The sequence below is a fragment of the Durio zibethinus genome, chromosome 8 (assembly GCF_047325235.1).
Source record: "Durio zibethinus cultivar Kanyao isolate XHJ-2024 chromosome 8, ASM4732523v1, whole genome shotgun sequence".
NCBI classification, from domain to species: Eukaryota; Viridiplantae; Streptophyta; class Magnoliopsida; order Malvales; family Malvaceae; genus Durio; species Durio zibethinus.
The window spans coordinates 22,861,814-22,883,841 of record NC_143169.1 but is presented as its reverse complement, the minus strand read 5'-3'; the positions used below and the strand labels follow the sequence as shown (position 1 = coordinate 22,883,841).

The window sequence follows — 22,028 nt, the reverse complement described above, 5'->3', positions numbered from 1 at the left end:
CATGAGAAGCTGCAACAAACGTATAAGATTTTTATTTATATCTTACTTACAGGATAAGAATAAAGCGCGGCCATTTGTTCTCAATAATTAAGGCGAATTCCTCCATTCTTGGCCGCTAACTTCAACTTTGTTTGTCAATTTATGTTTAACAGGAGGACAGCCTCCCCCGGTGACCTAATCTATTATTTAAAGTGGTTTTGAGTATGACAGATATGCTTAATTAAAGTTAAATAGTGATATGATCGGTGAGTATATTATATAAATTTATTGTAATATAATTAATTAATCGTAATTCAAAAATATATAAAATTATTAAAATTATGTAAAATTCATACTTATAAATAATAAATTTTTACATAATTTTTTATTATAATTAGATAATTATAGGATTATAATAAGAAGAATTGTTTATTGACAATTTTCCACAAGTCAGCTGCGCATTTTGAACACAAAGACAATGTCACGTGTCTCATTTTTGCCACGCATGAAACAGTTAATAACATTTGTTAAAGGCCAACAGTAAATTATTAAACTCTTAATTTTAATAATTAAAATTTAAGTCTTAATAATTTTAAATATAAAAAAATTTGTTAAATACTTTATTTATTCATTTTCTTTTAATTGGTGAAAGAAATTGTACATTAGAAATTGAACAACAATTGCGTCTTCAAATTTCAAAATTGAACCCAGGTGTACCTTGAATTGGTTGCTCAAGTTGATAATTAGTCAAGGGAAGTCGGGATTCTTCGGATGGAGTGCGCTTGCCATCCTACAGCGATGGTTGCCGGGGAATGAAAAGTGGCGGATGGATGAGGAAGAGGTGTGGGCAATGATCAGTTGTGTGTTGATGGAGACGCTGGTCTTGCTGCAAATCATTGCGATTACAAAAGGGCTGCTCACTCACGTCGCCTTTCTCATGGCAGATCTTGATTTTAGCAAGCACACTCTGATGGCGGATCTTCCACCCCAGCTTAATGCAGGGGTAGATAACTATAATCGCTCGTATAAGTTGCTTTATAATAATAGAAACGTTGCTAATTAACAGTATGATTTGCAGCAAAGTATATATACAATTATAACCATAATAGTAATATTCATATCCTCCTTGTTTTGGTCTTCAAGGCTTCAACTACCTTTAGTAGCATTTCTAGACACAAGCACAGAGTTCATAACAGCAATTGACACACTCAAAACAAGCGAGAGCAGTGCAGAGTTGAGTGAGAACGATTGAGCATTGGTTATTCATCGATGAACAAGCCTGGATGAAGCACATGCAACAGAAGCGATCAAGCAGCATACTGCAACAGTTGGAAGCAGCCTTAACCAAAATCTCTGCACCTTCAGGTGCCTTTGGTTCCTCAGCTCCTGGAGGGATATTCTTAGCCGTAGCAGTCAAGTTACCAAAGCCTACACCTAGGCATCCCAGGAAAACTATCTTCTGGCTATTCAATTCTCCCTTTTTTGGCAGGCTTATTTTGTTGAATATCTGGTTAAATTTAAAGAAATTAAGTAAATGAACGTAAATGCATTTCTTCCTCCTAAAATATACAAGTATATTTGTAAAATATATATATATATATATATATCAATTTTGTCATCTACTCCACTCTATTCTTTTATTCAGAACAGTAACAGATCCATGATTTTTTCCGAAGATGTCCACTAATAATATATATAAAAAATTGTCCAACGGATTATCAATTTTATTGACAAAAAGGGTGTCAGCGAAAGTTTTTTCTTAAAATTTTCTTGTTTTCCAATCTTTGAGGATTTCTATGGACACCCTAATATTCCATGTGGATCTGCCCTTGATTTAGAAAGTTTCTTCAATTTTTGAAAAACCACAGCCAAACTTCCAAATCTTAAGTTGATGTTACCAAGAGTGATTGATGGTAGAAGTGACTTTCAAATTGTGAGATCTAAAGAAAATGAGATAAATTTAATAAATTAAAAAAGGGAGTTATAGTAATACCTGTATCCAAGGGGCATATTGAAACTGCATCAAAATTCATGCAGAACATTAGGCAAGTACAATAGTACATGTCTCCTTCGCATTCAAAAAAAAAGAAAAAATACATACCTCCCGTACTAGAATTGATTCTGGCACCTTCTTCCCACTATCAGTCTGAAGCAAAATCAAGCAGGTATACTCAGATGGAAAACTAGTTTGTAGACTTATTTTGGCAATCTGCACCAGAAACAGCTTGAAAATAATTAGGTGTATAACTAAATATATAAACCACAATGCAAGAACTGATATCATATAAAGCATAATAATTTCAGTAAATTACATGTATTCATTAGGGTGTGAGGGTGATCATAACAACAAAATCAATCTAAACCTATTTGGTTCAGCATTGTGATTGCAGACCAAACAATAGTTTTACAGCCCAGCCATAATGTCAAACTAAGCCTAAATATGCCAGATAACATTTAACCTGACCCTGAATGTGTTATTTTGAGGTCAACCAAAGTTTCAGAAAGTGGCATACCTTCCCTTCAAGCTCTTTACTCTTTGAAAGCCATGCATGACATGTAATGATATCAATTTGCCTCCTTGTAAGTATCTGCCAACAAACATGACAATGAGAAAAAGAGGTTGTATCACTACCCAAACTTCTATATCTGCATTTTAGTGATGAAAATGTATGGTTAAATAAGGCTTCAATTGGAAGATAATTCATATAATTCGGAAGTACTTTGTAAAAAGATCTAAATACTATTGTGGGGGATTTGTCCTTTTATTAGAACACCATAAACTCCCTACATAACAAAGTGGAACCACAACAGTTAAGTGCCTAGGGAGGAAAATGTGTTAAGTGAAGAAAAGGAAACACAGGGATCAAAATTTAATTGAACCAACACTGACTCTTATGAAAACAGATTTATATCCTCATTCTTAGTTTATAATCAATTATTTTTAAGTGGATACAAAAAATGCTTCAATCTTACCATGTGGAAGGCTTAATTAAACATATAAAGCAAACCATGCAAGTTGGCAGACAGGTCATTTAACATGTAAGAGCTGGCAGAGGCAAATGGAAAATAAGCATACTTGTTACGTCTCAAAGAAGATGCAACTTTTGCATTTAAAAGAAATGTTTCTTTTCGAACTGAAGTTACTACTTCTTTTGGAAATAAAAAGATCATAACAAAATATTGTCAAGTACAAAACTCTGAAACTTTTAGCAGAATTAACTCCAGGGGTAGAAAAATTACTCTATCAAATGGCACGTCCTTTGCATTTTGCACTTTCAAGTCAGTTACAAAAGTGCTCATATCTGCTAACATTCCTTTAACTTTGATAATGTCTGGGAAGTCCCCTTTGTATGTGCCTGACACAATCAAAGGACTTCCAAATGAAAGGTCCGGAATTTGAGATGGAAACATCTGAAAGACCACAAAAGAGTAGTATCTTACCGACATGGCTAGGAAGATAGTATATTTGGACAAGAATAAAAAAAAGGGATCTCATAGTAAAATAGACAGTAATACTGAGACAAACATGTAACATCTAAATACTTGACAAAAAAGGATCAGCAAGGAAATTTGCAAACAGCTCTGATTTACCTCAACAGAATCAAGATTTTCTGGCATGTCCATGGTTATATTGGCTAGAACGACTGAAGAAGCAGTAGTAAATAATCTCTCCATTCGTGATTCAATGTTATCTGGTCAAGAAAGGTGAAATCAGAATAAATATTACTAGAATCCCTTATTATCTTTATCAGTAATTGAGCAACAAAAGCCTGCAACACTACATTGTTCTGTATTAGTTTAGCATTGAGTTTCCAAATGACTACAAATTAGATCATAGCAGCTTGTTCAGCTTGTTCAAAAACAATAAATTCAAATATTTTGATTCTTGAGAGAAATAGAACACGAAATCATTCCTGAGCAGGTCAGCAGAGAAAAAGAAAAAAAAGTACTACTATAAAAGATTTAAAAAGAAAGAGGAAGAAGCAGAAGAAAACTAACCTGCATCATAAGTGTAACCATAATGGCCTCTCCCAATTTGAGCCAGCATTTGCAAGAAGTAATGATTACAATATAAACCTAGAAAAGATTAAAACACAAAAATAAGTAATAAAGCTGCAACAATGCAGTAGACAAACAAATATGGCTCAGATGTGTCAATAGGTTGAGTTGGTTGATAAATATGAAAGGTTAGTGACAGATCATCAGTTGGCATTGACACCAAAAGGAAGGGAAAACTTCTAAGGCTGTCACCATAGAGTGTCTTTTTGCAGCAGAGAAAGATAATCTGCAGCACAATGAAGTGAGATTTGTGGCAGTCTGAAGAGAAAGTAAAGACAATTTGTAGCACAAGCAAGAACCAACAAGTTCAGATTTTAGATTTTTAAGAAAGATGGCATAGACTAGACCTTAGCCCAATGGCAGACAAAGGCCTCAAGAGGAAGGAGACTAAAACAAGCTAAGTGGAACTCCTAAGCACTTTGGTACAAGTCTATGATTATTACACCGGCCAGTGTGTCAAGGCCACTGATGCAGATTAGTAACAGGACAGCAATAGCATAACTACTGCAGAAATGAATCGTATCTCCAGATCTCTCAAGATCTAAGGGCATGAACATATATGACATATTCAATACTCGACGGTAGACACACAGTGTTCTAGCACCTATTCCACTATTCAGAAAAGAATCCATTTACGCCAGGAGAAACCAAATCAACCAAGGCCAAAGCAGTATGAAAAGAGGGAAAGATTTTCCAAACACCAAAAAAACTCACCAATACCAAAAGTACACATACGAGGAGAAACTGATCCTCCACTTGTCAAATAACCTTTCATGACATTGCAAATCTCTCTTTCATCTTCAACAGACCCATCAGTTATAAGGAAAATAAGAGGAATTGACTCACTTGCATCAGACAATAACTTCATTGCCTACAATAAAACAAAATTAGATGCTAAAACCCTACAATGGGTCATTAAATGGTAAATGATTTAGAGATTTGAAAGCTAGAAGTGTTAAAGTACTAACTGATAGAATCGATCAGTTACTTAAAAATGCTGATAATATAGGCACCTGTTTAAGGGGCAGCATGATATTTGTACCACCATCTGTTGTTAAATTACTACTAAGCCACTGAGTAGCATTTAGGATTGAACCATGAGTAGCCAGTACCATTGTTGATGAGAATAAGCGAATCTCACTATTAAAAGCAATAATGTTAAAAGAATCTTGTGGATTGAGCTTAGAGAGTGATGCCAATAGTGCATTCTTTACATTCTCAATTGGGCGTCCTTGCATGCTTTCACTTATGTCAATGACAAAAACCACTTCTTTTCTGAATACCTATCAGATTCACCTAATGGTATAAGAATAGCCACGATACAAATATAAAGGAACTTAAACAAGTATGTTAAAGACTCTAGCCTAAAGCAACCTCAACAATTCAAATGAAATCAATGGTATAGCAGATAGGCCAATTCGACAGAGGATGATAAATTTTGATATATTTTATTCTTATTCACACTGATTGACCAGAGTTTTACTCATCCAATGAACTTAATTATCCTCTTGCATTATTTGATTTTTGTGAAGCTACCTTTCCTTTCATGGGGATTGTGGAATCTCTCCTTATAATTAGCAAAAAGAATAAATCCTCCTCTGAGAGAGAAAAAGAAAAAGAGCCTACCATTATAAAAATCAGTATTGCTTGAACTAAAAATTTCTCAGTCGCTGCTCTATATAATATGCTACTCATTCTGAAACCAAATGCAACCTATTAGAGATGGATCTCCAGAAAAACCACATCTTTATACCCATTTAAAAGGGATAAAATTCTGAATAGAAAAGATGCTTTCAGGACTGCTTTAAAAAAATAGAAAATAAAGAAAGTGATTATTTTTTAACTAACCTTCCTCTTCTGTTTATTTCCAGGGAAAAGGTAGACGCAGAACATCTCCCTATCATCAAAATCACGCAAGGGTGAAGATTGCAGGAGAACGCCACCAAAAATGCCGCTGGAAGAAACCTGTTATTGCGACAGCAATCAGGCAAGGATCACTTATGCATCCTCACGTGTCATATGACCCTCAAAAGTCCAAAATAACTTCTTCAAATAAATAGTCAATCAAAGAATGATCAGTTGTCCAAAGATCTTACGGTATAAGCAAAATTGAGGTCGGAAGTTGACCACACTGGCACTTCTGCTTCATATATAAAACTTAGATTACGAACCTCCCGACTTAGCTCCTACAAAGTTATAAGAATATGTTATTTCCTTCATATTCCAGAAGCCAGATATTATTCTGAGATTATCATACCTTTAGAGGGTGGCTAGTACATTTGATCAAAAGTTCCGTTCCAATGCCAGAATTAACATTCAACAGAATCTTTTGTCTCTTAGGGATTTTCTTCCCGACCGGAATGACATATTCCGGAAAAGTAAAAGGTACATTGAGGCAAAACTGACCATCCCGGTAGGAAAACTTTTGTGACCAACTGACTTTAATTGAAACATTAGACCCTCCATCAACCTAACACATATCAAAAACATATAATTTTTTGTGAAGAGAATGATAATTGATAAGTACTAATAAATTAAGAAAAAAATAAAAAAGTAATTACCTGTGGAATTTTGAAAGTATATATATGGGGTGTCAAGAAGCAACCATATCCAGGTTTGCCAAATTTTTCCGTGTCCTTTGAATCAGCTAATGTTACCCATTTCGAATTATAGGACCTCTCAGTCTCAGAGATGTCAACCTCAACACCTAGAAGTGAACCCTGTTAGCCACATCATGTTTATCTTGAGAATCTATAAACAAGAAAGGTTACATCCAATTTTACAAAAAGAAACGCAAATTTGTCATTATCTGATATATGGCCCCGGAGAAGATACGCAAATCTTCACTAATGTTAATTCAGACATTGAAAGTTTAAGAAACAGTAAAAGGCAATTGTATGTTAGTCGTGAAAAAAAAGACTAATTACCAAAATTCAAGTAGCACTTTTTTTCTTTGCTTTCATATTAGCTAATAAATCTGAAATTGGCCCACACCAAGAGACAATAATTTCAACTTGCCTTGACCTTTTACAAATTGATCCAATTGATAAACAATTTTTTAATATAAACAAAGATTACATCTTTGCGGCTCTGCTTTAAATCTTATCATTTGCGACTTTTTTCCTATTTCGATTCTATAAATCTTTAAAAAATACATTTATAACTTTTGGAAACATTAAAATAACCATTTTTTATTTTTAATTTCATCAACAAACTCTCCACTTGTTTATAAAGTATTAAGCCACCCAAAAGCAAAAATCACTTTGTTTAACTTTTATTATACAATCATATCATATCTAACCCCATCATTTTACTTATCACTTCATATGTTACTAATAAACAAAAAATTATTACTTAAAAAACAAATTTTCTAAAAAATACTGCTTTTTTAACTACCTGTTCTCCCATTGGAATAGCAATCCGGCAATCACATCTCCGACCGGCCATTATACAGTGCACGCGCCACGCGCCTCTGACGGTAATGAACGCAGTATCCATACAACAGTCTACCTCCATGGAAACCGCGTGCATGTGTAACGGAATCAACGCCGGCGGGTCGCACCGACCATGCACGTACGGTTGGTAGCTAGGGACATCGGGGTTGTCAACCACCGCAGGCTCGGGAACCACCGCGTACGCCATCACTGCCGTCGGAAGATAACTCTCCATCGACGACAACGACCTCGACATTACCGCCGGCGCCGGCGATGCTGCTTTGCCGTAGTACAGTCGCTTGGATAACATGAGGCCACAAGTCACCGACGTCGAGAACTCATTGGCCATGACGGTTTTTCCGGTGATTTTGGAGAAGTTAGGGAAGTAAAGAGGAAAATATATGAAGGAAATAGATGATAAGCAGAGTTGGAGAGTTCTTCAAATGAAGATAGTAGCAAGTAACTGATCTTTTTATTTTTGAATTGCAGTTATAAGAAGTGGCTTTTTTGGTAATTAATATTTTTAACTGGAAATAACCAATTAAACATTGCCACGTGGAGAAGTAGCGGGGTTTTTTGTTAGGTCGGTGTTTTTTGGCGCAAGGATGCATTTTCCGGGTAATAATAATCTGCGGAGACGAGTATTCTAGTTTTTGTAAAAGCCAATAACATCGTGCCACGTAAGGACTGGTTAACGTTGCTTTCTTTTTAATTAATCATTTTTTTCATTATAAACTACAATTAAAATTTAAATTCGAAAGTTTCAATTTTCATTCATAGAATTTCAACTTGTGTCCATCGTGCACAAACATAGATTAATTAATCTTAATAATTTGATCATGGTTTTATTTTGTCACTTTGAAGATCTATTTTTTTAAATGAATTATTTAGTTTATTAATTTAATTGAAAATGCATCAAAAAAGCTATTTTTTTTCTTTTTTATATACTTTATTTGATCCAAAAGCGGTCGACTTTTTTTTTTATTAAAAAAATGTGGATGTTGACAAATAACAGTATACTAATAATTTTATAATCGATTAATTTAATTGATTAAATTTATTTTTTTTAATAAAAATATTTTGAATTTAAATTTTATTTATAGTCATTTGTGAGGTCATCTCTAATGCATGATTTACAAACATTTATTTTAAATTATCAAATACGATATATTTTTTTAATTTAAAAAATTAAATAATTTATTTATCTTAAATTTTTCTACTAAAAAAAATAATTTTACAATTTTAATTTAAGAAAAAAGTCATTGCAGCATGACTGATTAATTTCGTAGACAATACGAAAAATTGAACGCTCTAAACTTTTACTCTCCTTTGATTACGGGGGAAAGATATAGTTAATAGCACTCTATTATATATTTACGATTGATTTAATTTATTTAAATTTATTTTTTTAACGAAAAAATTTTAAATTTAAATTTTATTGATAATTATTTATTAAAATTATTTTAAATTTAAATTCTATCAAAGAGTGTTTATTGAAATCATCTCATGATTATATATAAATTAATTAACTTATATAATTATTAATTATAACCACTTAATTAAGTTGGACTTAGCGGAGCATAACTACTGCAGGAAAATTGTTTGAGTTTGTTTAAATACTTAAGTTTTATTATCTAATTGAACTCAAACTATTTGAATATTTTAATATTAAATTAGAAATATTCAAAAATTTAATCAAACATTTGAATTTTAAAATAATTTTAATAAATAAATTAATGATGAAAATATAATCTAAATTTATATTTAGAATTTTATTAAATTTAATGAATTTATCAATTTAAATTTGAGAATTTAAATAATTTATAAATCAAATTTATTCATAATAAATGAACTTTAATAAAACTCAAATCGAGGGTTGAATTTCAAGTTTTCAAATCAAATTTAATTTTAAATCAACCATGTGTAAATTGATTTTAGCTTATATTTGAATGTACTTGCATCTTTAATGAAATACAATTAAATTTAAATATTAATTTTAATGAGATTTATTTAATATAAATTTTTTATTTATTTTTTTAATTATAATTATAATAATTTTATTTTTTAATTATAATTATAATAATTTTTTAATTTTATTAAAATTAATTTTATCATTCATTTAAACAAACCCTTCGCCTGACTTAATCTGACGTTGATTAAAAAAAAAACACGGACAAAAGGACTCATGCCCAATCAATACTAAAGCGTAGATTTTCGTTGGGATCGTGACAGGAAAAAAAACCCACCACTGGATGCTATTAAATCTTATGTTATAATATTTATGGTTAAACTATAATTAATCAATAAAAAAATATTGAAAAGACCAATCCGTTAGTAATCTCATTGAGAATAGCATGGGATCATACATATACGATTATCTCCAACCGCTTGACAACCTCAAACACCGAAAACTAAACGTTCGCTGACATCGAAAAGGAAACAGCAAATCACTGCCAGGCTTTTTGTCGGTCCAATAAATTTAGAAAATAACTTGGTGACAGATCTACTACTCGCAGGACCCAGATGGTCCCGCTCGTGGTCCAATGATGCCAATCCTCTACCTTCCGTATTATTGAAAAAAAAAAGTAGTTTTGGTGATGTACTCCCCTTCATTTCAACCGTCCGATCATCATAGAGATTGGAATATCATCATTCCAATGGGACCCACTTGGCTTGAAGATTGCTACAAAATAGACAGGCACGATCGATCAGTTTGACTCGATTGTGTGTTTTATGCTTTTAAATAATAGTATTGTTTGCTTTCTTGAGATATTCTTTAAAAGTTGAAGGGTTTTAACGTGAACAACGTGACTTAATATTTATGGGGACCAAGTTTTTCAATCAATTGTAATAATAAGTAGCATCAACATTACGTTTGCAATGTGAAATGAGTTGGATTCTTTATTTTAGTTATTTTTTATTTTTTATTAGTCATATTATTATTAAGGATAAATTACATAAAATTATTTTGTGATTTGTGATATATTTAAAATAATTTTTGAAATTTAAAATATGATATTTAATTATTTTATAATTTATTTTATTATTAATTTGTGATTCGTATCATACATGGATTAATTTTATTTATTAATTAAAATATTTTAAATTTGTGAAATTATTAATTAAAATTTATTATTACAAATAAATTGAAAAATACTATATTAAAATATTTATCAACAATTAAATATCAATTCATAATAAAATATTTATGTAACCAATATATAAAAAAAATTACTTTGGATCTAAAATAATTTTTTTTAAAATGTAGTTGATTCCCACTTTTTAAATCTATGTGACTTCAAAACCAATAATTAATGTAAGAGACCTACTCAAGTTATAAAAATATATAAAAACCTATTTAAATTACAAAATAGTAAAAAATAATCTAAAATTTCTTGGATTGAAAAATATTTATTAATTAAACAAAGCTTACCATCATTACATTATCGAAAAATAATATTTTATGGCTTAATATTCATATGCACAATTCATGTTGTCACTTTTTTCACTTGATAAAAAATTATTAATTTAAAAGTTAAAAAAATAAACATTTAAAAATTTAAATATAGTAGCAATAATAATAATTATTCTCTTTTACTCTATTTTTGTTTTTCACTTTTCATTTAATAAAATATTGTAATAAACATAACCTTGCATGTTAAAAACCATTATCTGAAAGTTTCATATGTGCAAAAAATAAGTAATAGGATTAATGACTAATCAATTATTTGGCATATAAGTAGGATCTTCGCATAGAGCAAGATTTTTACAAAGTTAAACTCAATACATATTACAAAAAATCTAACGAATGAAATATATATATACTATCTATAAATGATATAAAACTAATTTCTTTATTCAATGATTTATTTTTAGCATAAAAAAATCCAAAATTTGTTTTACTGATTAAAAACTGTGATATTGATAAAAAATAATTAAAATAATTACAAAATATGAAGAAAATAAAAAAAGTTAAAAATAAAGAACAATGTTAGAAAATAAAATTAACTAAAAAAATAATTGATAGACCTTAACTTAGTTGTAATATTGATCAAATTATTAAAAAAATAAGAAATTTGCATTAAAAAATAATTTGAATAAAAATAATATACTTGTAGGATTATTTAGATATGGAAATATATAGTTTATATTTAATTTGTAATCAATGCAAGTTCAATCGAGAAAATATTAAAAGATTTTGAAAGTATAAAAGATATAATAAGTGATTTTAATTTGTTTGAATTTAAAAAAAAAATCAAATATTAAAAGATTATGAGGAAATCTATGAAGATATTGAAATTTTCAAATTTAAAAGACATATATGTATATTATTGAAAAATTTTATTTTAAAAGAAATATATGTAAATTATATTTAATTTGTATGTTTTACATATAATTAATCCAAATATTTAAAGTAATATACATAGGAAAAAGTTCAAAAGATAGTAAAACTATAATGATTTAATTGAAAAATATTTGATATTTAAAAGTTAGCATTTAAATTTTGTATTTAATATAAATTGATGATAAGAGTTAGTTGAGATTTTTTGTGATTTAAATTAAGGTTTATATAAATTTGAAATATTGAATAAAATTAATTTTTTTAATTTTAAAATTATTTGGTAAATAATTAAAATTAAAGAATTATCTTATGTATAGATTGTACATGTAAATGGTCATGCAAAAATGCTTATTTGGTCATATATTTAAAACTATCTTATGTGTAATCAAAATAGATTGTATACATAGGATTACACGTGAGCAAATCTTATAAGATATTATTGTACGTTGTAATATAATATTATATATGATATATGATTGATTTTTCATTTAAATATTGATAAACTTTAATCTATAAATATATTTAAATAATAATTTTATCTATAGATAATATTTAATCAGATAATAATATTAAAATTATAGTGTTTATACCTTTATCTTACAAAAAGAAATATCTAATTAGATAATTACTTGATAACTTTAAATATATATATGTTGTAATATATATATATATATATATATATATGATTTCTTTGCTCAAAATCATAACTTTTTCTGTAATTTTCAAATTTTTTATTTTTTTATTTTTTATCCAACAACTCATTCTTTTTTCTCTATCTAATTCCCTCAATTAGCCTTTTAGCCGTTAATTCAAAGCATCCAAAATTTTTAAAAGGAATTTTTTTTTTATTTTTTGTGTATTGCTTGTATGATTGAATGTTTGGATTATGGATTTGTTGAATTTATACTTTTTGGTTTTTTTTCTAATTCGAGTTTGGGTTCAATTTTTGAGTTTGGATTTACTAGGTATCGTGTATGATTTTTTTAGTTGTGTGCAATATTTAAAGGTTCAAGTGTGCTAAATTATTTGTGTATTGCTTTGATTTATTGAAAATTGTTTGCTTTGTTTGTTAGCTGCTTGATTATGATAATTGAGCTATTTTGTGTTTGACTTCGACTCTTAATTAGATTGATGCTGGTGTGGGCTATGATGTCGATTTTGCTTGAATGTTTGTTGATTCTTATTGCTACTTGATTTCTTATGCTATTTATGCCCGCATTATTGCTACCATATTTATGATATTTGAGACTAATTGTTATACCCAAATTGCCTTTTCCTTTGAGTCTATTGACAAATTACTTTTTAAACTAAACCTAGAAAAAAAATTATAAAACCAATTTTGAAACTCTATAAATCATTACTTGTAGAGAATTTTTTTTTGCAATTTCTTGCTTGTAATTGTTTTTTCTCTCTATTCATTCCCCCATCCAGTGTTGAATATAGAAAAAATTCAGAAGTTGAAAAATATTTGAAAATAACAGAAAAATCATGATTTTGAATAACAAAAATAATAAAACAAATCATAGGATAATTAAGTGTTACATTTTAAATCTCAAAGACAAACCATTTTAAATTAGCCTTAAACCACAATGTGAGTTTATATAATTTACACTATTATTAAAAGTATTCATAAACTGCATTCACATAAATTCATTTGTTTATAATAAAAATGTTAAAAAAAAATTAAATAAAAACATTTTTTAACAAAATAAATATTTTAAATCAATATGATTGATTTTGGGTTTAAAAAATTATATCTAAAGTTTGATTTAAACTAAACTTGTGGGTTTAAAAAGTATATATATATATATCTAAAGTAGTTCACATTGCAACTAGTTAAAATAATGAAAAAGAAGAAGAATAACTTGTTGTAATAGTTTTTAAGATTTACTCAAATAAAATTAAAAATTGTGATGGAGGTGAAATTAGTTGTTATAGTGGCAGATTAAAATCAATAATAAAAATATGAATTCGGATGAAGGCAAAGTAAAGATGAGATAAATTAGAATAAGAAGAGAAATGATCGATAAAAACATTAAATTAGAAATTATATGTAATAAAATTTTAAATTATTTAATGTTTATAAAATTAATAAATTATTAAAAATAAATTATTTTATATCAAATAATAATTTATTGCTAAATAATTAAAAATTAATAAAAAAGTAATATATTAGAAAATCTTTTTATTATATTAAATTAATAAAATTATGTTTTGATATAAACATTAAAAAAAATTTTAAAATTTTTAAATGAAAAAAAAGTTGAAATGTAAGGACAGTTTTGTTTTTATAATACAATTGTAAGGATAAAAACGTTAAAAAAAAAAAAGTGTTTATTAACTAGACTTATGAGGCTCCAGTTGGTCACTCGAGGTCCCGCACATTTAAAATCCATACCGTCGTGCTGTCTTTGTTAACCAAACACATGTGTAACACGATTGGAGACACTAATCATTTCGTTTCAAATCTAATCATTGTTCCAAATGAGCCCTTCGTATGCTTCCTGTTAAACTACTACAGATAATTCAAACTCAAATAATTTTGTTCGATTTAAAATAATAAAAATGAATAAAGTAATGGAACACATTAATTGCACGCTGAAGACAAAAGATAGATAAACAAAAACAAAATTAATTATTTTGTAGGTCATTCCTGTCTCAATACATGAGAATAAAAAATTGAAAATTAAAGTAATACTTACGAATTAAAAGAAATATAAGGCTCCGTTTCTTTTTGAAAAACAATTTTTTGTTTTTATTTTTATTTTTTAGAAAATAGTTTTTATTTTTTATTTTTTTTAAAATATATTTGGTAAATAAAAATAAAAATTGTTTTCTTAAATGCAAAAATAATGAAATAAATAAATATTCAATAATATTATTAATGTCATTTAATTGTAATATAATATATATTTATTAATTAATAACATTAAAAATTATTTAAATTATTTAAATATGATAGCTTGCAAACCGTAAAAAAAAATGTACATCCCTTGTTTTTAGGGGTAAATAAATGGTCAATTCGATCGATTCGATTTGAAAAAATCAATAACCGATTTAATCGACTTTCATTTAACAAATAATCGAACCGATCAAATATTATTAAATAATCGATCATAATCGAACCGACCAAAATCGGTTCGGTTCGGTTAAATAACCAAATTTTTTTTTATTAATTTTATTCTTATTATGAATAATTATTTAACCATAAATTCAATTCAATAAAATTCAAACTCTAGTATCATTCAAACTAAATTACTAAAGAATTTAATAATTTCAACAATATTTTACCAAAAAAAATAAATAAAAATATTTATCTCAATTTTTTTTATTTTTAATTATTAAAAAGTCGATTAATTCGGTCAGTACGATTATCAATTTTAAAAACCGAAAATCGATCGAATTAATCAATTTAATCGATTTAAAAAATCGATTATAATTAAAATCGAATAAACCAAATCGATTCAACTGAATTCACTCAATTTTGATCGATCTAATCGGTTCAAATCGACTTTTGCTCACCCCTACTTGTTTTTACAATTAAAATTATCTTTTCTTATTTTTATATTTCAACCCATTTTCATTTTTGATTTTAAAAATCTTGTTTTAATTTTTAATTATCAAATACGTTTTCACTCATATTTTTATTTTTTTGAAAAATAAAAACAAAAAATAGCTCTATTTTCTGAAATTAAATATTACCTAAAATTCCAAATAGCTTTATAAATTATTTAATATTATATATCTAGATCATATTTGGTATAATGATATATAAAATAAGATTATAATCGTCTTATATTATTTTTTATTTATATCTAAAAAAAATAAAATTATCAGGAGGATTAATTATACTTTTGATATAAGATGATTCAATTGTTCTAAAATAGATATGATTATTTTGAATCGATGGAATTGAATTGCATGTGTGATTATACCTTTAAAAATTATATTAATAATTTAAATTATATAATTTTTTTTGATCAATAATTATGTAAACTTTAAATAAAAATAATTTTAATCAATAAATAAATTATCTTATCTTTAATTTTATATATATTAAATATAAAATAAAATAATATTATTTAATTTAATCTTATTCATATTTGAGTTATGGTTAGTCATGTTAAAGAAGATGGGAGATGGCCCATGTGATAGCCCCTAGCCCACACCTTATGCCCAAGGATTTTGGGCCAAGTGATACTGATTTAATGGGTTCATCTTTCACACAATAAAAAAAAGAGTCTTAAGTCTTAATCTAATTTTTATTTTTTACTCAAAGTAAAAAAAACTGGAGTTATCTAGTTACCTTGTTAACTTAGGTCGGTTACATCTGAATAAATCCTGCATCCGAACGTTGTACTTTGAAGCCAAAGAAGGCCCTTTCCTTCCCCGTTTGAAGAGGAACACAATGACCGGAAAAGTACAATTCCTAAAAGCTACCAATTCCACGAACATCTCGGTAAAAAAAGGACCGCCATTAATTAAACTCAGTTTATGTCTTCCATCCAATCAACTTCACCCACGTGTATTCCATTAAAACGAAATTACACAAAATTTCCAATAATTAGCCCCTTCCCCCGTCCCAAAAAAAAAAAAAAAAAGAAAATTGAAGTTTGAAGTTACGCAGAGATGCTTTGAGTATATTTCAATTTGATTCCTTACAAACGAAGGTAGTTATCGTAATAAATCGGAAAAATTCAGTGAAAATTGAGTTCTTCAGGTTCGTTCATTTTCAATCTCCCGATTTTGACGGATTATTATGGTTTTCTTTTCCAAGATTTTCTTCATGTTTAGGTTATGATTTTTCGATTCTTTTAATAATTTCGTATTTTTTTCTTTTTTGGTTTAATTCTTAGATTATATGTGAGCAAGGTTTATAGTTTTGTATTGCGATGAAGGACTTAAACTATTAGAAATAGGATTTGAATTAAACTATTAGAAATAGGATTTGAATAGCGATTTTCTTTAATTTTCACAGAAGCCAAATAGAAGGTTATAGTTCTGGAGATCATGATCCGTCTATTCTTTATTTCAAAGCATTCACTATTTCGTACTTTATATATATATATGTATGTGTGTATATATATATATATGTATATATATATATATATATATATATATATTTGAACTTGAATTTTATTGAATTTCAATCAAATTATATTATATTACAGGCTTCTTAGGTTGATGACTTCGGCTGAGGTAATTATAATTGTGCTTTTAATTTCTTTTTTTAGGGATAAACTCATGGCAACTGCAACCATGGCTACTGCAGCCGGTGCAGCTGCCCTTTTGTACTATACATTGAATCGTAAATTGCAGACAAATAGGTCTGGTGAGTATGACAATGAAAGTGGAAGCAATTTGTCCAGTAATGCTCCTTTAGGAATCGAGCGTGTTTCACATAGATTAATTCAAGCTCCAGCAACATGGTTAGAGACGATTTCTACTTTGTCTGAAACTCTTAGGTTTACATACTCTGAGACTTTGGGGAAGTGGCCCATTGGAGATTTGGCCTTTGGGATCAACTTCTTATTGAAGAGGCAGGTATGCGTCCTTTGATCTTTATTGTAGCTGTACTGTGTAAATGCCATGATTATTTTATTGGTTTCTGTTACTTCTGTTTTCTGTCAAATTACGTCATTGTCTTCCATTTAATTTTTATTTACTGTCCTTTTTTTTGGGATAATTAGTTCTTATTTACTTTCATTGAACTTTCTAGTTTACAGTGTTTTTGAAATGTTAGTTTTATCAGAATCATGAATTCTGAATCCTGTTATTGTGCCCCTACCATCATGTACCTAATCTGTGATTAGATCCTTGTAGGCATATTTTAATGTTGAGATTTCACTTTATGGGGAAGATTTTTCATTGAAAGGCTGAATACAGTGCAAAGACTTCAGTTTATTTTTATCTCATTATTGGTGTTGTGGCTTGTTAAACTGTGCACGTTTTTCAAATCTAGGAGTCAAGACCTATCATGTCTGTACAACAGCAGTAGTTGTATAATGTCTAAACACTTAAGCGGTATTTCATTGTAAACCTGCTGCATCCTGTTACAAGCATCATTGAGCACTTTGTTTCCAACACTTCCTTTTCATATAGTTTTAACACTCTCTGTATAATGGTTTGTTTTTATCTCATTGAGTTATTTATAAATCTTAAAATTATATCTTACCTCCTTCTGGAATTTCTTGTAGTCTTTAATCAAATTGCTAGATCAGTCCTTATACATATTTACACGAAGCTGTGTTTATAAAAAGAAATTCTTAATATTTGTTATCTGTTTGATTTATTTTTATATTGCCCCTATATACAATATGGTTATGATTTTTTTTTTTCAGGGACATATGCATGTTGCAAGTGTATTTGGTGGTAAAGATAGCATTGATCTCAAAGGACCAGATATAACCGCTGAACTTAGATATTTGTTAAACTTGTTGACACTGTGTTGGCATTTTTCAAAAAAACCATTTCCTTTATTTTTGGAGGAGACTGGTTATGATGAGGAAGATGTTCTTCTCCAAGAACCCAAAGCAGGAGTAAGTCCCATCTGCACTTGAAATTGTGATATTTCCATTGATTTGCCCCCACTTTTTTGGATTCTTTATGTGCATAGATTTTTAATATTTTAGTCAATTTTGGAGGTATGATAATGTAATTTTACTGTCAATATACTTTGAAATTCATGATTAATCTTATGCATTTACATCTTGCAGATTTTGAAGCCTGCATTTACAATATTAGTAGACCATAAAACAAAATGTTTTCTTCTATTAATTCGTGGAACACATAGTATCAAGGATACTCTGACAGCTGCAACTGGAGCTGTAGTTCCATTTCATCACACTGTTGTGCAAGAGGGAGGAGTGAGCGATTTAGTTTTAGGTTATGCACATTGTGGAATGGTAGCAGCTGCTCGGTGGATAGCAAAGCTTGCTACTCCTTGTCTTATTAAAGCCCTTGGTAAATATCCAACTTATAAAATTAAGGTAAAGGCATAATTTGCAATTTATATTCGTATTTTCTTCCTGTGGTTATTATTCTGTCTATATCTTTGCTTGACGTTGATGAGAATGCAGCTAATACTAATTAAGAAAAATTCCATCATCCATGACTATATTATTACCTTTTAAATATTTTCAAAGGGAACTAATCTACATGGTTAAAATTTTTCTAAAATTAATAGACTTGTTCAATTTGGTTTAACAGATTGTAGGGCATTCATTGGGGGGAGGCACTGGTGCACTTTTAACTTATGTGCTGCGGGAGCAAAAGGAGTTATCAACAACTACCTGTGTCACATTTGCTCCAGGTTTGTGCTCTCCTTCCACTGTTAGCCTTCTAGAATAGATGCCTCTTTACATAGCCATATATGAGAACATCTTTGCCGCAATATAGTACGATACCCATAGGAGGTGTGGTTAATGTGATACCTTCATTCCTTGAATGTAGGTATAAAACTGACTATATATATACTGCATGCAGCTGCTTGTATGACATGGGAGTTAGCAGAATCAGGGACTGATTTTATTACTTCTGTTATAAACGGAGCAGACTTAGTGCCTACATTCTCGGCTGCATCTGTGGACGATTTGCGTGCTGAGGTAACATTCCTGATGGGTGTTATTTAGGAATTGTATTACTTACTCATTTTGAAGAGACAGGGATGACAAAATATTTTAACTGTTAGCAGAACTCATAAGTACCTTATTTAATATGCTTCTAGAGTTAGTTAAGTAAATATATCTGCTCTCCTTTAGTCTTTTGTTGCCTTCCTTTCAAAGAAGAGTAATAATTTGTAATGGAATGATTATGTGCGTGCACAGATAAAGATAGCAGAATGATTTTAGAGCCCTTAATAACAAATTAGCAATTAGCTTGCTAACTCTTACTGGCCTCAACAAGTCACTGTCAATTGTCTGCCTCTCTTCCTGTTTCTTCCTCTCCTACCCCCCCCCCCCTTTCTTGTATTGTGGTTTAATGGTCCTCTTCCTCAGTGGAATTGTTTGATAATCCCCTTTAGAAATTCAAACAAATAACATTAACATTTGTACTGAACATTTACTTTGACTTGGCTGACATTGTTTGCAGCTTTTGGTAGCTGACAAGTTTTAGGAGCTTGGCACAACTGATTTTATTGAAATGTTGTTCTGGACAGTGTCTATTTAGTTTGCTTCAGGGCTATGTAATATGTTCTTGAAGAAATTATTTTTTCTGTTTCAGGTGACGGCATCTGCTTGGCTGAATGATCTGAGGAATCAAATTGAGCATACAAGAATTCTGAGTACTGTTTATAGATCTGCCTCGGCATTGGGTTCTCGTCTTCCATCCATTGCCAGTGCTAAAGCAAAAGTTGCTGGGGCTGGGGCAATTTTGCGCCCAGTTTCTAATGGTACACAGGTAGCTGAATAACTGATATCTTTGTTCTTGCTTCTCCATTAAGCCTTTTTACCAGATCCTGTCATTTATGTTTTAAAAGTTTTCAAGCTGAATTTACCTAAAAAATCGTTTCTTGTCTCTGGAGGTCGAAGTTATTTTTCATCTCTTTGGCCTTAATTCTAGCTGAGCTTAAGTCACCGTTTGTATTTGATCACTTTTTGATTGTCTCTAAAAATTTTGGTTGAGTTTTGGTAGTTTATGCCCCTAAGTATAGCTCAAATGCCCGTGTATGTTCAATTTTGTTTTTGTTATTCGCAGGTCGTGATGAGAAGAGCCCAGAGCATGGCTCAGGCGGCATGGACTCGTCCTGCCATAAAGTTGTCCTCTTGGTCATGCATTGGACCTCGTCATCGTGGCACAGCTGCTGGCTCAAACTCAAAGGAAGAGGGAAGTTCACAAGAATCTTCCCCCAATAAAGCAGAAACGTCTGAGCCTCTTCTAACATCACCCCAAAGAAACTCATCTTCAAGTACAATAGAAAACATTGGACTTCCTGTGTCTTCAGGAGTTGAATGGACTTCGGAAAATGAGTGTTCGTGTTCCGATGAACCACACCATGATAGGGATGCTAATCTGGATGATGCTGAGGATCTTATAAGCCACCACTCAAATGGAGACCGCATGAATGAAGTGGAGTTGTGGCAACAACTAGAGCATGAGCTTTATGATAGAACCGAAGGTGAGGAGGCTGATGTTGCTAACCAAATAAGGGAAGAAGAAGCAGCAGCCATTGCAGAGGTTGGCGAGGGCCAGCCAGCTAGCTCTGTTCCAGAAACAAAGGAAGTGCACAGGTTTTTCCCTGCAGGAAAGATAATGCATATTGTTACACTTCACTCTGATGCGGTGGAGTGGGAAGGTGATCCTTCCACCTCAATTGATACTGACAATGGCCAAAGGACAATGGAGACTAGGATTGGGATTTTCCTTACACCGAGATCTCTGTATAGTAAATTGCGGCTTTCCCAAACCATGATTAGTGATCATTTCATGCCTATTTACAGAAGACAGATAGAAAAGCTAATAAAGGAGCTTGAGGAGGATCAAGCTCTGAATGATCAGAATCATGGTGGATACACTGGAGAGGTAGTCTCATAGGTAAAAATTTGTTTTTTCTTTCTCTTATTTTTTGGCTGAGAACAAATTATTTTGGAAATCATTTTATATATGTTAAAATATCAACTCTAAAAGTATTTAAAGTAAATTCTTTAAATATAGTTAAAAAAATAAAATTAATAATTTTTATCCTTATAGAATCCGTTTGACTAATGAACTAATCCTATTTTTGATATATAATTTTTCTAAATATCATATTATTTAATAAATTTATAATTTAAATATTTATTAACATTTTTTAAAATTAAAATATTTTATTAGATAATTTCTGATTTAAGAATCAGAAATTGATTCTTGCAAATGGTTCAACACATTAATTGTGATGAAAATTTTTGTGGATATTATTATCTATAATCCCCCTACGTACCAGACCACTGCTAAACTTAGGTTAATGAGTGACGGATGAATTTCATGTCCATTATTGAAAATAGACCGAAGCTTTTATTAATGTGTCTTCTTCATTAATTATCACCTCTCTCTCTTTACAGTCTAGTACCTTCGGACGTGATCAAAGCTTTTGATTTCCTTGTTTTCATAGTCACGTGGAAGATTTTAAGTTAATCTAGGAGAAAAAAAATCTCTACATTTCATTTTAAGTGTTTCTTTTTAATTTTCATGCATATTAGTAACTTAAGATTTTTATTTTTATTTTTATGCATTTA

At 29.7% G+C, this 22,028-nt stretch overlaps 2 protein-coding genes across 11 annotated transcripts; one reads left to right on the top strand and one right to left on the bottom strand.

Moving 5' to 3' along the window:
* Nucleotides 1–578: 578 nt before the first annotated feature.
* Nucleotides 579–7,913, bottom strand: LOC111279023 (uncharacterized). Of its 2 annotated transcripts, XM_022865887.2 has the most exons (14): nt 7,435–7,913; nt 6,600–6,758; nt 6,296–6,508; nt 6,135–6,224; nt 5,887–6,003; nt 5,052–5,321; nt 4,753–4,909; nt 3,979–4,056; nt 3,571–3,671; nt 3,220–3,390; nt 2,493–2,567; nt 2,081–2,188; nt 1,973–1,996; nt 579–1,486 (listed from the first exon to the last, which is right to left on the bottom strand). In XM_022865887.2, exons 1-14 carry the CDS (start codon nt 7,819–7,821, stop codon nt 1,148–1,150), a joined length of 2,289 nt encoding a protein of 762 aa, XP_022721622.2. In that variant the 5' UTR covers nt 7,822–7,913; the 3' UTR covers nt 579–1,147. The 2 variants fall into 2 exon arrangements, with proteins under 2 accessions (XP_022721622.2, XP_089620895.1); XM_089764769.1 differs by lacking the exon at nt 5,052–5,321.
* Nucleotides 7,914–16,356: 8,443 nt separating this feature from the next.
* Nucleotides 16,357–21,454, top strand: LOC111279021 (uncharacterized). 9 transcript variants are annotated; one of them, XM_022865881.2, is made up of 9 exons: nt 16,397–16,534; nt 16,986–17,013; nt 17,134–17,358; nt 18,156–18,353; nt 18,531–18,803; nt 19,024–19,126; nt 19,267–19,418; nt 20,038–20,214; nt 20,512–21,454. In XM_022865881.2, exons 2-9 carry the CDS (start codon nt 16,999–17,001, stop codon nt 21,346–21,348), a joined length of 1,980 nt encoding a protein of 659 aa, XP_022721616.1. In that variant the 5' UTR covers nt 16,397–16,534; nt 16,986–16,998; the 3' UTR covers nt 21,349–21,454. The 9 variants fall into 9 exon arrangements, with proteins under 9 accessions (XP_022721615.1, XP_089620892.1, XP_022721614.1 ...); XM_022865880.2 differs by lacking the exon at nt 16,986–17,013 and having other exon boundaries at nt 16,357–16,484; nt 17,049–17,358; XM_089764766.1 differs by lacking the exon at nt 16,986–17,013 and having other exon boundaries at nt 16,388–16,534; nt 17,049–17,358; nt 19,300–19,418.
* The last annotated feature ends 574 nt before the right edge of the window (nt 21,455–22,028 follow it).